Below are 16647 nucleotides of genomic sequence, written 5' to 3'. Positions count from 1 at the left end.
TAACTTCTCAGTTTATCTGATTTCATCTTCTTTTTTTTTTTTTTTTTTTTAAAGATTTATTTATTTATTTATTTATGCAAGCACTGGGTACAGTCAGAAGTGCGGGAGGGTGAGAGAATTCACCAGAGCCAGAGCAGGGAGCAGAACAGGCAGAAGGAGCGAAGTACACTGCTGAGGGGAGCAGCGGGCAGCAGGAGAGGTCTGTGTGCCATGTGGGACCCTCCTCCAGTGGCCGGGGAGCAGCTGGGGATTGAACCAGCTGCGGCAGCTTCGCAACCCGGCGCTCAACCGCTGCGCCACCAGGGAGGCCCATCTTCTTACTGTTTTTAATGTCACAAATTTTTGCTCCATCAATAGTGTTCTTCATTATTTCTGCTTTATTCATAAGAACTTTTGGGTGTAGGATGATTAGATTTGTTTATTTTTCTGTTTTTCTTAATTTACTCTTCAGTGAGGCTCTTCAAATATATAGAGCTTGATTCTAATCCAGTTAGCTTAGAAATATTTGAGTAATAAAAGGGCAAAATCGATTTTCTTTGTGCTCTTGGATTTTAACTTAAAAATATGATAAGACGTTGAAAAAACTTTTTTTTTTTGACAACTTGCTGTTTTAGAAAGTGTCCACATTTAGACAATGAAATATTATACTATGTGGTTTCAATGAGACCTTTTTCAAAACTGCTCCTATACTAAGAAAAAGAATTTTGTCTTCTAAAAGATGTGGCTAACATGTTGGTTAAACTTTCTTGAGCATCAGGAAGCAATGACTTGTGTAAAATGACTTCTTAATGTTTCACATCTTTTATATTACAGTTCTTCTGCCATGAAAATGATTTGCATAATTTTGAATACATACTATCCATGCTGATGGGACAGGATCCAATATGAATATAAATGATGGAGGAAGACGACGCTTTGAGGATAATGAACACACACTACGTATATATCCTGGGACAATTTCAGAAGGGACAATTTACTGTCCAATTCCTGCCAGAAAAAACTCTACAGCTGCTGAGGTGATTGACTCTCTTATAAATAGACTTCATCTTGATAAAACAAAATGTTACGTTCTAGCAGAGGTAAAGGAATTTGGTGGAGAAGAATGGATACTCAATCCAACAGACTGTCCAGTTCAACGAATGATGTTGTGGCCCAGAATGGCTCTGGAAAATCGCCTGAGTGGAGAGGACTACCGCTTTCTTCTGAGAGAAAAGAACCTTGATGGCTCAATTCATTATGGTAGTCTTCAGTCATGGCTACGGGTAACAGAAGAACGTCGCAGGATGATGGAACGGGGTTTTCTTCCACAGCCTCAACAGAAAGACTTTGATGATTTATGTAGCTTACCTGATTTGAATGAGAAAACTCTCCTAGAAAACCTACGAAATCGTTTTAAACATGAAAAAATTTATACCTATGTTGGCAGTATTCTTATAGTTATTAACCCATTCAAGTTTCTTCCTATTTATAACCCCAAATATGTCAAAATGTACGATAACCATCAATTGGGAAAACTTGAGCCCCACATTTATGCTGTGGCTGATGTAGCCTATCATGCCATGCTGCAGCACAAGAAGAATCAGTGCATTGTGATTTCTGGAGAGAGTGGATCTGGGAAGACTCAAAGCACAAACTTTCTCATTCATCACCTTACTGCTCTCAGTCAGAAAGGATTTGCCAGTGGAGTAGAACAAATTATTCTTGGAGCTGGGCCAGTACTTGAGGTAAGTGTGTAGAAATTCTTCTTTTACTCTTAAACATGTCTTTAAAAAATGAAAAATGAAAAATTAAATTTTGGTATAAGTGTGAGAAAATGAGATAATACTGCATGGAAGTACAGGCATCATTTTTAATCACCAAGGAAAACTAGAAAATGGGAAAGCAAAATAGGCAGTGTGGAAGATTGAAGACTCTGCTAATGGTAATATTTTTTTCAAGGGCATCTTTTTTTTTTATTTAAGATTTATTTATTTATACAAGAACTGGGGTACAGTCAGAGGCCTGGGAGGGTGAGAGAATTCACCAGAGACAGAGTTGGGAGCAGAACAGGCAGATGGACCAAAGACACTGCTGAGGGGAGCAGCGGGCGAGGCAGGAGAGGTCTGCCGGGCCATGTGGGTTTCTCCCTGGCTGGCTAGGAGTCGAACTCACGTGCAAAGGCTGTGCACAGCTTCATAGCACGGTGTTCAACCTGCTGCGCCACCAGGGAGGCCCCTCAAGGGCATCTTTGCATCATAGTGATGAAAAAGACAGATGAATAGGGTCAGGTATATCTCCCTGTAAAGGGAGATAGTAGGAGCAGAATTGCTGTCTATAATTGAGTTGTGAAAGTAGGTAAATCAGGAAAAACATTTTTGCCTGTATAAATTTATCTTTATAACCTTAGTGTCTGTGTGTAGCAGTGAAATTGGGGAGTTCACTTTTGAAAATGTGAAGAATATGGGAAACGACTTTATTTTTTTAAATTCTCTTAACTGTGGTACATTGGGATTCTCTCCTTTGGGTATTGCCACTGCTGGGTACCTGCCACCAGATTACCCATAGTTCACCACCATAGTCCATTGTGCTGCCTTCCCTGTTTGTTCCTACTCCTTCTCTACCCCTCCCCTCTTTGGATGCTTCAGCTCTATAGTCAGTTTTCAAGGGGTAACTTTTAAGGTTGTCCTTTTGGTTCTTAGTTTGCTTTCTCTATATTCCACTTATTAGTGAGGAGGGGATTGGAGAGGAGGAGGTTCTGATATTTATCTTTTTCCTTATTTCCCTTAATGCTTCCAAGTCCATCCATGTTGTTGCAAGTGGCATGAGTTTATCATCTTTTTTGATTGCTGACTCTCTCTCTCTCTCTACATATATATATATATACACACACCCTCCCTCCCCCACATTTTCATAATCCATTCATCTGTTTTTGGGGATTTAAGCTGTTTTCATATCCTGGCTATTGTAAGCAGTTCTGCCGTGAATTTGGGCGTGCAGGATTCCTTTCAAAGTAGTGTTTTTGTGGTTTTTTGGTAGATATCAAGGAGTAGAATTGCTGGGTCATAATGGCAGATCCACGTGAAATCTTTTGAGAAAACTCCATACTGCTTTCCATAGAAGCTGGACGAGTTTACATTCCCACCCATTATGTAGCAGGGTTCCTTTTTCTCCATCTCCTTGCTAGCATTATGGTTTCTGGTCCTTTTGATATGGGCCATTCTCACAGGTGTGAGTTGGTGTCTCATTGTGGTTTTGATTTGCATTTCTCTGATGATAAGTGATGAACAGTTTTTCATGTGCCTGTCAGCCATTTGTATGTCTTCTCTGGAGAACTGCCTATTTAGTTTTTCTGTCCCCCCCCCCTTTTAATTGGGTTATTTGTTTCTTTTTGTAGAGGTGTCTGTGTTCTTTGTAAATTTTTGATATAAGCCCCTTGTCAGATGTATGGTGTGGAAATATTTTTTCCCATTCAGTGGGGGATCTTTTTGTTTTGGTTATAGTTTTCTATTGCTGTGCAAAAACTTTACACTTTTGTGTTGTCCCATTTGTTTATGTTCTCCTTGCTCCTGGAGGTGAATCCAGAAAGATGTTCCTGAAGCATATGTCATGGAGTGTTTTGCCTGCTTTCGTCTGTGTATTTTATGGTTTCAGGTCTTAGTCCAAGTATTTTATCCATTTCGAATTAATTTTTATGTATGTTTTGAGTTAGTGATCTAGTTTCATTCTTTTGCATGGCCTATCCTATTTTCCCAGCACCCATTTATTGAAGAGGCTTTTCTTGCTCCGGTATACATTCTTGACTCCTTTGTTGTAGATTAACTATCCATATAGGTGTGGTTTTATCTCTGGGTTCTCTATTCTATTCCATTGTGTCTTAACCCTTGAGCCACCAGAGAGGCCCCAAATTTTTTTTTAAGGTATTTATTTTCTTATATCATTGTTCATTTTTGAACAGTGTTTGATTTCTTCCCTCAGGTGTAGTCCCTGTAGTTCTTCCCCCATAGTGTCGAAGACTCATCACCATAGTCATTTGTGCTCTTCCCTCCCCTGTTTTGACCCCCATCTCTTCCCCTCCTCTGGTGTATGCCTCAGATCTATGGTCAGTATGCAAATTTTGTCTTTTTTTGATCCTCTGTTCAGTTTCCCTATATTCTACCTAGAAGTGAAACCATATGATATTTCTCTTTTTCCTTCTGACTTATTTTGCTTAACAAAATCCCTTCCACCTCCATCTGTGTTGCTGCAAATGGCATCAGTTTATCTTTTTGGTCACTGAGTAGTACTCCATTGTATATAATACTACATCTCCTTGATTGATTCATTAAACAGATTTGTTTTATTATTATATGGGATTGGCCTTTAAATCAGAAAGGAGGAAAAGTTACCAAGAAATATTAATACTGTGTTTTGTATTCACTTCTGTGTTAAACTTTACTTGTTTTTACTTCTTAATAAGGATTTATTTTATTTTATTCCTTTAAGTTTCAGTTTGAATCACTTCACTTAGCATTTTTTTGTAAGACCCCTCTGCTATTGAATTCTTTTAGTTTTTATTTATCTGAGTGTGTTAATTTCTGCTTTAATTTTGAAAGGATTGTTTTGCTGAATATAGACATTTTGGTTGGCAGTCTTTTCACAGTGTTTTGTGTTTACTATCTCACCATTTTTGTCCTTAATGGTTTCTATTGAGAAATCATAAGTTGCCTCTCTCTAGATGCTTATAAGATTCATTGAATGTCTTACTTTTAATGAAGTTCTATTATTTTATATCCTTGTTCATTTTTTCACATTATAGGATTTCATCCCTCAGGTGTGGGTACCATAATTCTCCTACCACCAGAGCACCCATAATCCTCCATCATAGTCCATTGTGCTTTTCCTCCCACACTTCATTCTCATTTGTTGTCTTTTAATAGATTGATGATGATTTGTGGAGGTGTGGCTCTATCTCAGTTCATTTTAATTATAGTTAAAATGTTTAGTTTAATTATATATTTGTTTACCTTTTTGGATGTATTTTATGTTTTTCATGGAATTTCAAGTTTGGCCATTTTTTGTTGAAATATTCATTGTGTACCTTTGCTCTCCATCCTTTCCTTTTGGTGTTACCATTAGGAATATGTTGGTATGCTGGATGGTATGCCACAAGTCCCTGAAGCTCTATTCATTTTTCTTCATTTTCTTCCTTAGATTAGATCATCTCATTTGATTAGTTTAAACTTTACTGATTGTTCTACTTGCTCATATCTTCACTTGAGCCCCTCTAATGAATTTTTCATTTTAGTTAATGTACTTTTCAAAATAGTAATTTTTATAACTTTGATAATGTCTGCTGTTAAGTCATATTTGTTATACTTTTCTTTAGTTTAAAATATTTAAAATACTTGACATATAAATCTGCATTTAGAAGTTAAACATCTGGTTCATCAAGGGACTATGTTACTCTTTTTCATTTCTTTTCTCCATAATTTCTTTCTTTGCTTTTTTTTTTGGAATGAAAACTGGGCATTTTTAAACACATAAAGTGGCAGTTTGGGAAATGAGATTTTTCTCTCCTTTCAGGGTTTATGGTGGTTGTTTGGTGTTATATGAGTTCTTTGAAGTAATTCTGGAAAGTCTGTATTCTTTTTGTGTGTGAGGGCTTAAGATTCTTTTTTCTTAGTTCACTTAGTAGTCACCTTAAGTTTTGACAGGGATTTCCTTAAATGTCTTGAAGTGATAAGGCTCCTCTTCATTTCTGCAAGGTTCTCTTTGTTAATTGGATACCCTTCTACACTAAACCATGCAGTTGTTAACTCTGCCTTACATTTTACTTCCTATTTACATAGCACCTGAAGAGGTCTGAGGTCTTAGTTGAGATTGAACACTTTCCAGGGAATGTGCTTAGTCCTATGTATGTGTGTTGCTTTTTAATTCCCAGAAATATTTGGGTCTTTCAAAGTCCCTTTTGTACATGTCATTTTCCAGACTTTTCTTTCTTTCTTTTTTAAATAAAATTTTATTGATTTACTCTTTTTTTTTTTTTTTAAGATTTTTTTCCTTAATTTATGCATACAGGAATCTGGGGTGTAGGCCAGAGGTGTAGGTGGTGGGAGGTTTTCTAGGGAAATACTGTGTAGGTTAAATTGTTTACAGTTATCTGTGGGACAGGCCTTTGGCTGTAACTCTGGGCTGATCCTTCCAGTGATTTCTGCGCTGCTTTTTAAATAAAAGTGTAATTGTAGGGTGTTGGTTTTCTCTTCACTTTGGAGAGAGGGAAATGGTAACTGGGGAAGTTAAAATGCTACAATGCTTGTCTTACAGAGATTCAGCTATTTCCCTTGATTAAATGTTTTCTTACAAAGATCATTGCAAGCCTTTGGTTAATTTCCAGATTTTTCCAAAAGTTGATTTTTGTAGTATTTGTTTCTTTTATGAAGAGACTTTTATTTTGAGTGATCTTTAGTATTTTTTTTTGACTGAGCTCATTATTAATGATTTTTTAAAAAAATATTTATTTATACAAGCACTGGGTACAGTCAGAAGCATGGGAGGGTGAGAGAATTCACAGAGCCAGAGCGGGGAACAGAATAGGCAGACTGACAAAATATACTGCTGAGGGGAGCAGCGGTCACAGCAGGAGAGGTCTTCGCGCCATGTGGGATCCTTGCCAGCAGCCGGGGATCTAACCGGAGCTGCAGAGGCTGCGGGCAGCTTTGCAGCCCAGAGCTCAACCGCTGCGCCACCAGGGGAGGCCCATTATTAATGATTTTTTTATTAATAATTTTTTAAAAGAAATTTAAGTAGTGAAAATTTTTTGTGTGTTTTCTTATGTAGTTACTATTTATATGGTTCTTCATTCTTACATTTTTCTATATTTGAATATGATAGCATTTTCTTTCTACATAAAGGACTTCCTGTAATGTTTCTTTTTTTGTGGGTTGACTTATAAATATTTTCATATTGCGTGTCTGAAATTGTCTTTTTACCTTTTACTTACTTTTAAAGGAGATATTAATATTAAAAGAAATAGCCTTACCGTAAATTTCTGTGAATCTTAAAACCTTCAATTTGTATCACCATCTATTGACAATCTAGTTCCATTATTCCGTAAAATTCTCTTAAGCTGTTCCTTACCTTCATACCCTTTGTCCTCTTGTACACCCATATCTCATGGGATTTACCTGTCTGATCGCCGTTGCTGCTGTATGATGTTGTGGGTTTTTTTTTTTTTTTTAAGGTCCTATAAGTACAATTACTTTGTAACTGGCTTCTCTCATTCATCATTATGCCTTGTTGAGTCATACAAGATGTTGAATATGTGAGTGTGATGGGATCCTTTTAAATTTTACTGCAATATACTTTATAGTAAAATATAGTCATTAAAAATGTGCAGATCAATGATACACATAAATATATACACTCTTGTGACCACTGTTCTACACTCAAGCTATATTACAGAATATTTTCCCTTTTTCATTACTTCCCAACTCCACCCCCATTCCCAGACTACTTCTGATCTGTTCCCAGTTACTTTTATTTTTGCCTTATCTAGAATCTCATATTCACAGTAGTACTCTTGTATCTTGTTTCTTCCAGTTGACATAATGTTTGATATTCATCAGTGTTGATGTCTGCCTCAGTAGTTCATCTTCATTGCTTGGTAATGTCCATGGTATATACTTTGGGTCGCAATTTAGGAAGATTTTATAGTCTTTATTCTGTTTATGTAGTATTGCAGCTTTGTTTTAGGATGGTATAATAAAGTATGTTATGTAATGAAATTTCATGTATACTGTTCTAAAATTGTAATTAGTCTTTTTCTACCCCCTCATTTCATTTTAGCAAGGTTTTAAAAAATTTATAAAGAAAAAAATCATTAACTCTTGAAAGTGAAAGAGAAATACGAATTTTAAAGAGCATTACTTTTTAAATTAAGATTTATTCTACTGAATAACATAAAATAGTACCTACTTGGTTTCATTTCAGTAATTTGTTGCTTTCTTTACCTTATCTATATGAGTGTGAAGGTAAAAATGAATTATTTTTTCTATTATATCTTTAGCATTTTGTCTCTTTGAACTGGCCTAGGCTGTATTTGCAATTAAAAAAATGAAATTAATAGAAGCTATTTATTTTAATAGGCCTTTGGAAATGCAAAGACAGCTCATAATAACAATTCAAGTCGTTTTGGGAAGTTTATTCAAGTAAATTACCAAGAAACAGGCACTGTACTTGGGTAAGTAATAATACCAGGTGTTGGAGCATGTTTATATTTTTGCCATTGCCCCTTCACTAAACCATACATTGTTCTTTTGCCCTTTAAGAGAATAGTGATATTGGTGTCTGCATTAAACATTTTTCCTTTGAGCCCATTATTCTTTTGGAAGAGTTTAAACATGAGAAAAGCTATAAGAATAATGTAACACTCACACATTCTTAACTTTGATTTATGAATTTTTAGCAGTTTTCTATCTATATTTATTTTTCTTTATTTTGTACATACATTCAGTTTTGAAATTCTTTTTGAGTAAGTTGGATATATAACCTGACCTGCTAATTACTGTGTTCTAAAGCAACCACAAACACTTGGTGTGATGAGAGTCCTCTGTTGTGCAGCAATATTCTTTATAACCTAAACAAAAATTTGAGATATTTGCAAAGCAGTTTTAGGTTCACAGCAAAAAGAAGTATGAGAAAGCACAGAGTTCCCAGATACCTTTCACTCTGCTCTCCCTGTTTCCCGTATTAATAACAGCTTGCATAATAACTACTGTGTTAAATTCTCACACCCACCCTGCATGGCAAATACTATGGTCTCTCTTTTACAAGTGGAGAAAGTGATAATAAAAGTTATTAAAATCATGCACATTAATGCACAAGCTTATCAACCAATTTTATTTTCCTTCTAGTGCCTATGTTGAAAAGTATCTACTGGAGAAGTCCAGGCTTGTTTATCAGGAGCATAATGAACGGTACATACTTTTATTTGTGTAATTAAATTAACATTTGTATTATGAAGATTTCTGGGATCTTTGTATATTATGATCCTTTTGTATATTAAGTTTTATACCATACATAGCTTTACTTTATAATTGTTATTTCTGTTTTGGTCAGAACACTATACTTTTTCAGACTACTTGGAGATTTTTAATGAATATCTATAGAACAGTTGCCCTTTTTAAATTCTACTCAAACTTTCAGTACAGGAAATCAGTAGTATCTTATTACTCATTTGTGTGCATTGTGCCTTTGGGCCATGGTCCATGAATTTAGTGTTCTTTCTCTATTTGGGAAAAGTTTTTAATAAAGCTCTTAGTTCCATTATAATATTTGAGTTAATTATATTTGTAAATACTGAGTTAAATATAACATTTTACTTAGAGATAAGGTGTGTAACTTCATACTAGTTAATGAAGATGAAGAAACCAAGTATCAGAGATAATGGTTTGTTTCATGTTGCAAGGAAGAAAATAAAGAGCCAGAGTTTGAAGTTAAAAAGACCTGCATTCAATTGTTGTATATGAAACATTAGTATTTAACTTCTCTGCTTTTAGATATTTATTCACATTTTACAGTTGGAAAACTGTCCAAAGAGTTTTTTAGAGAGTTAAATGAAAGAATTTTTATAGAATGCTTAGTGTGGCCCTTATATATACCAAAGTTCAATCAATAATTAAGAGATGGCATTATCGTAATTAATTAGTTTTTTATAATTTTTTAACAGAAGAGAAAAACTGAATTAGAGATGTTTTAAAATGAAGGGAAGAGAATTTGAGGAGGAAAATATCTTTATAGAGACTTGTTGAGCTAACAGGTACTCCTATTAGAAAGTTATTAGTAACTTTTTCTAATACATTTTAATGAGAATATTAGAGAAATATGCCTATTTCCCTTGGTTTTGAAGAATCAATGGAAAGTGAAGATCTAGAACTTACAAACAGATTCTCTGGCTTGCTGAGTTTTGGTTTGCAGATGTATATATAATCTTTACTATATGTTGCTGGAATTGGTTTTCCAACATTTGTTGATATTTTGTGTCTATATTCATAAAGGATATTGCTGTAAGGGTCCATCTGCTTAATGTCAAATTTCTTCATTTTTGTTTATCTGGGAATATCCTTATTTACCTTTATTTTTAAAGGTAAATATATATATTATTGGATATATATTTTATTCTTGGCTGATAGTCTTTTCTCTTTCAGTACTTAAATGTGTTATCCATCTGCCTTTGTTCCTGATGAGAAATCATCTGTTAATCTTGTATTAGGATCCTTTTTTTTTTTTTTTTAAGATTTATTTATTTATACAAGAACCAGGGTACAGTCAGAAGCGCGGGAGGGTAAGAGAATTCACCAGAGCCAGAACGGGGAACAGAACAGACAGAACGACGAAATACACTGCTGAGGGGATCAGGGGGCGAGACAGGAGAGGTCTGCTGCGCCATGTGGGACCCTCGCCAGAGGCCAGGGATCGAACTGGCGCTGCAGAGGCTGTGGGCAGCCTCGCAGCCCAACACTCAACCACTGTGCCAACAGGGGAGGTCCTTGTATTAGGATCCTTTAATTAGACATTTCTCTCATGGTGCTTTGAAAATTTTGTCTTTGAGCAGTTTGATTTGTTGTGTTTTTGTTTTCATACATCTCTTTGAGAGCTCTTTGAGTTTTCCCCCTGAAGTTCATGAGTTTCTTGGATGTACAGATTAATGTTCTTCCATCATATTTTAGAGGTTTGGGGTCATTGTTTTTCAGATATTTTTTCTGGCCCTTTTCTTTTAGGATTCTCATTGTACATATGTTGGTGTCTGTTTAATGACGTCCCACAGATTAGTGATACTTTGCTATACTCTTTATTCATTTTTTCTTTATGTTCATCAGACTAACCTCAATTTGCTTGTTTTTAGATTCACTGATTCCTTCTTTTGCCTGCTGTTCAACTCCTGTAGATATTTGTTAATTTCAGTTACAAGATCTGTGTATTTATTGATAGTATCTGTCTTATGAGACATCTTTCAAATACTTTCCTTGAGCTCTTTTACAGATTGCTTCTTTGAACATACTTAAACTTAAACATACTTCTTTGAACATACTTAAACATACTTAAACATACTTGAACATACTTAAACAGCAGATTAAAAGTCTTGTCTTGGGTCTCCCTGGTGGCGCAGCGTGTTAGCGCCACCCTTTGAAGCTGTCCACAGCCTCTGCAGCAAGGGTTTGATTCCCAGCCCGCCAGGGAGAAACCCACATGGCGTGGCAGACCTCTCCTGCCTCGCCTGCTGCTCCCCTCAGCTGTGTCGTCAGTCGTTCTGCTTCCTGCTCTGTCTCTGGTGAATTCTCTCACCCTCCTGTGCCTCTGACCTGTACCCCAGTTCTTGTATAAATAAATAAATCTTAAAAAGAAATACAAAAAAAAGTCTTGTAATAATCCTTATATCTGGGCTCCTTAAGGACAGTTACTATTGGTTATTTTTTCTCCTTTGCATGGGCTTTACTTTCTTCTTTCTTTGCCTGCTTCATATTTTGTTGTTGTTGTTGAAAATTGGACATATTAAAAGTCATTGGACATTTAGAATTATCGTGTGACAGCATAGTAATAAGAATCTCCCTTCCCAGGGTTTATGATGGTAGTTTTTGTTCTTGCTGTTTTGTGACTGTTCTGAACTTTAAGAATTTAATATTCTTTTTCAAGCATGTGGCCTCTCAGCTATCTGCTTGGTTAGGTAGTTGTCAGTAATGATTGGAGAGATTTCTTTAAATGCTTGGAAACATTAAATTTCCTGGTCTTTGCCACAGGACTCTGTGTGTGTATGTATCTTTCTCTATGTCAGGCATTTTGTTATTCTTAACCTTCTCTTCCTGCTTGTGCAGACCTTTAAGTTTATTCATTTGTGAAATTTAGTATCTCCTCTGTTTTTGCTGAACAGATGTACCCTTTAGATGTATAGTCTTATGCATGAACATGGAATTCTAGATTTCCAGGAGTGTGCTGGAACTTTTCAAAGTTTGTGTGGAGATTTTATTTACCAGCTTTTCTTTTAAAAAGTTTTTGTTGTTGTTGTTATTCTGTTGTTTGCCCCAACATTTATTGGGGCACTGCTTTAGACATCCTACTAGCTCAAGAACTTGTCTGTAATTGTTTTATACAAAAACCTGGCAGGAAGGAGTTTCACACTGGGCTACTGCTGCATCAGGGCAAATACAGACAATTTGGAACATGACTTACTATAGGGAAACTACCAGACAGTTCAAACAATTATATTTGTCAGGGAATGAGACTCTGAATGAGTTCTAATACTATTTTACCCTTGGGGGCTGCCATTCTGCTGATGTTTACCACTATTGACAATTACTGATTTTCAATGCTGCTGTTGAGATGGTGAGCAGAAAATGTAATATGGCAAGTTTAAAGACTATAAAGATAGTTGTATTTTGTGAGATTTGACTATTTTTCTTGTATATAAACCCCCTAGGTTTGTTAGCGATCGGATAAAATCCAGTCTTCTCAAAAATTTGATTGATAAAAATTTGGTAGTTTTCTAATTGGTTTTATGGAGGAGAGCACTTACAGTCATCTTCCACCTTCTTTTTTGATTCAGCATCCAAATAAATAATGAATTTGTCATCATAGTTTTTAAAAATGAAGTAAAGTGGAAACATTTTACTAATTAATGTTTGATTTTTTCCTGTTAAATAGTTACAATAAATCTAGTTCAATATAAAACAATACTTTCTTTGTTTCCAACAGGAACTATCATGTTTTCTATTACCTCCTGGCAGGAGCAAGTGAAGAAGAGAGATTAGCATTCCATCTTAAACAACCAGAAGAATATCATTATCTCAATCAGGTGAGAATTCATATAAAGCACGTGGAAATTTAGGGCATTATTCAGTTTTACTGGTGAGAAGTTTTTTTCTAGTACTTTGTTTAACAAACCTGGTAATGGGTATTATCTAGTGTTTCATTGATGTAATCTAAAAATTTATGTGCTACAGTTCTCAAATTTAAAAATTATTCATATTCTCATAAGTTTTAAAAGATGGTTTTACTTTTTGTAAGACTATTTAAAACAATGATAGACTGTTTATAGGGCATATATTGGGTACTTTTACTTTAGTAAAAATAGTTTACTTTTTCCAAATTGATTTGCATTTTACGGACACCATCATGTTAAATGTTACTAAGGATTAGTGCTTATACTTCTCAAGGGACTTCTTGAAACCTTTAATGCATACTTTGACATTTTATGTACCTCTTAATATTATCACACTGACTTAAATTTTAAGTATTTTTATGATTTGATAAATAGTTCTATTAAACATCTAACATGAAATTAATTTATTCAAAGAAATAATTTAGAAAATTTTCATCTTTTCTTAAAACTGTTAAATAAGGGATAATTCTTACAAGTTAAATAAGGGATAATTTTTTTACATTGATGTCCCTAATTTAATTATTCCTTATATGAACAAAAACTCTAAAACCAGTGATAATGAACTAGTATTGCAGTAGATTATTTAACAGATTATCTCCTCTTTTTTTGCTTGAATCAAGATGTAAAGTCTTTGGAAAGAAATTCCTTTATCATAATTTTAAAAATCCTTAGGAAGATTTTGTAAGCAATTTAAGGTCATGAAAGTAACATTTTAGGTTTTTCCCACAATAGAGAGCATGTTATATAACTGATATTACTCAGTTTTGAAATTGCATATTGATACAAACTAATAGGACTTTTTATAATATATATCAAGAATTTCAGAGGGCCTCCCCGGTGGCGCAGCGGTTGAATGCTGGGTTGCAAAGCTGTCTGCGGCCTCTGCGACGCCGGTTAGATCCCCGGCTGCTCCCCGGCCACCGGAGGAGGGTCCCACATGGCGCACAGACCTCTCCTGCCGCCCGCTGCTCCCCTCAGCAGTGTACTTTGGTCCTTCTGCCTGCTCTGCTCCCCACTCTGGCTCTGGTGAATTCTCTCACCCTCCCACGCTTCTGACTGTACCCAGTGCATGTATAAACAAACAAACAAACAAACAAATCAATAAATAATACATGCCTCTTTAAAAAAAAAGAATTTCAGAATTATTTAAAATATTACTTTATGATATATTAGTAAAGAATTAGAATTACATAATAATCTTAAATTTAAGATTAAATTTGTTTAGTTCAGGTTACTTAATAATATTAGGGTAAGATTAATAATTACTTGTATAACAATTAAAAATGGTTTAATTAGCTTATGAATTTTCCCACCCTTCTTTAAACTATTTGCATTGCATTTGGGTGATTAAATGTTTTCCTTTTTAAAAAATATTAATTTCCCATGATGTGCTGATAGTTTTAGAGAAATTAAGAGTTTATTACTGTTCTTCCAGATCTTTTTGTAATTTTCATAAGGTCAGTATTCATAGAATTCATAGAATATGGGATTGAGCAGGTATTATAAATCTCAGTTACTGGGCAATAGCAAGTCTGGGTTGCTTTAGTAATTTGAGAGTGCTAGACCACCAGGATTGTCAGGCTCTCCTAGAATCTGAACATTCATTTAGTTATTTTTTGTTTTATATGCTGCTACACCAAATAACTTTCTTTGGCTAGTAGGAGTGCTAACTTAGCACTACATCTGAGATATTACTAGAGAAGTATAATCACTGTTACTTCTACCTAATCTGCTTTACTTTCAGATAACAAAGAGACCCCTCAGACAGAGCTGGGATGATTATTGCTATGACTCTGAGCCGGTCAGTACAAGTACCTAAATATTCTGTGTTCCTTTTTAAAGGATCCTTACCTTGCCCATTTGTAGATATGTTATGTTTTAGTCAGAAAGAAAATCACTTGAAATAAAATAAAGAATTTAGAAAAGATGATAAATTTCTTTGAATTGATTTATTTGTGTACGATTTGTGGATTAAAAACCAGTCAGTTTACATTTTTGTTGTCGCTAATATTTAGTCCATATTCAGTATTTATTTTGACAATAATAAAGTGATTGCATTCTTGATTTTTCAGATGTGTGAATCCTTATGAACTACACGATTTTTTCTTGATTTTTTAAAAATTATTATTTAGTAGTTTCATTACTTACATAAATACTATTTGTTATTTTTAAAAGTCACAGCTTTCCTTTTTATGGGTCCTTCAACAGTTTTTTTCACTTAATGCATGAATATACGTTTTCCTTTGATTATTTTAATATTGAGAGGCTGTAACCTTTATGTAATTTTCCAAAAGGTCAAGAACTGAAATTCCTATAAATAAGATTATATTATGTTTCATATTGAGTGATTTAATGGTGTATATGATACGATTCAAAATGAATAGATAAATTTAGCTTAATTTATAAGGATATGTTTGTAATCATAAAAAGAATACAAAAAAATCATATGTAAAAGGCTGAAAACATGTACTTATCTATAATTATCAATCAACTAATGAACTAATTTATTACGTATTCCTCTCAGAAACATAACATGTCTTAATCTTTTTTAGACATAACCGTTACTTTCTCACTGCAGGTGATTATAAACTCCACTAGCTATAAAACTAGGCCGTTTCAGAGTCAATTCTGGATATTAATTTTTTCTTTGAAATATAGTTTAGTTGCACTGCCATTCATAATGAACCGAGTCATTTATATGGCTTCAGATTTAACATTTTGGAAAATAAATTTAACATAATTAAATGTATAGATTCTGATAAATATTAGTAGGAAAATTTCATGCTGTTCTGCCTCTGTTGAGAAACATCCACCTTTCATTTACTCTACATTAAGTGACCATGACTTATTGGGAAATAGGCAGGACACTGGTTAACTCCCATGGCAAAATATGACTTGATTGCTGGACAGAACTTAAAGTGAAATTATGAACTGATTTGCTATTATTTATGGACAGTCTTCTTTTTTTTTAAGATTTATTTTATTTATTCATTCATACAAGAGCTGGGGTATAGGCCAGATGTGCAGGGGGTGAGAGGATTCACCAGGGACAGAGTGGGGAGCAGAACAGGCAGATATGCTGAAATATACTGCTTGAGGGGAACAGCGGGCAAGACAGGAGAGGTCTGCTGCCCCATGTGGGTCAGTTCCCTGGCCAGGATCGAACTCATGCTTTAGTGGCCAGTGATAGCTTGACAGTGCTGAGACTTTAATGCTTGTGCTACCAGGGAGGCCCTGTTTATGGAGTCTTTAGTGACACTTAAGGATTTGGGCTCTGAAGTGGACCTGATTTGATAACTGACTCATTAGTTTTGAGAGCCTGTACAGGCTCACTTTATTCTTTTGTTTCCATCGTCCTTTTAAGTGGATGATAATGGTCTTTAACTTTTGTGAGTATTAAATTAGATGAAACATACAATTTGATATAGCGCTCAGTATGTAAAACTCACAAAAAATGTTTCCACCATCACTGTGACCATTGAAATCACCATCATCTATCTTTTTCTTTTAGAAGAACTTGGTAGCCTTACTTTCCTACTCCCTTAACATTACTTTCATCTCTGTCCTATTTATTGTGTTTTCAAATATAGGTTGAACTTTCATTAATTTCTTCTTTTTCTCACAAGTTGATGAATCAAGCAGTCAATCTGAAAATCTGTTAATTTTTTTCTTTCCTCTTAGAGGCTTCTGTGATAGTGTATTTGGAGGTGGACTAAACTTTATTTCCCTTTTATTTCCCTTTTATTAGAACTTCA

The 16647-nt window shown here is 34.7% G+C and overlaps 1 protein-coding gene across 1 annotated transcript in view; it reads left to right on the top strand.

The window, feature by feature from the left end:
• Window positions 1–884: 884 nt before the first annotated feature.
• Window positions 885–16647, top strand: part of MYO9A (myosin IXA) — a gene marked incomplete at both ends in the record, with an annotated part of 149384 nt that continues 133621 nt past the window's right edge. The window contains 5 exons of the mRNA XM_084241222.1: window positions 885–1724; window positions 8103–8197; window positions 8871–8933; window positions 12706–12805; window positions 14637–14693. Of these exons, the coding sequence (XP_084097348.1) occupies window positions 885–1724; window positions 8103–8197; window positions 8871–8933; window positions 12706–12805; window positions 14637–14693 (1155 nt within the window). The remainder of the gene's footprint in view (window positions 1725–8102; window positions 8198–8870; window positions 8934–12705; window positions 12806–14636; window positions 14694–16647) is intronic.

The sequence above is a fragment of the Talpa europaea genome (genome assembly GCF_964194135.1).
Source record: "Talpa europaea genome assembly, chromosome: 8".
Lineage (NCBI taxonomy): Eukaryota > Metazoa > Chordata > Mammalia > Eulipotyphla > Talpidae > Talpa > Talpa europaea.
The sequence above is the reverse complement of the archived record's forward strand: the minus strand, read 5'-3'. Positions and strand labels throughout refer to the sequence as shown.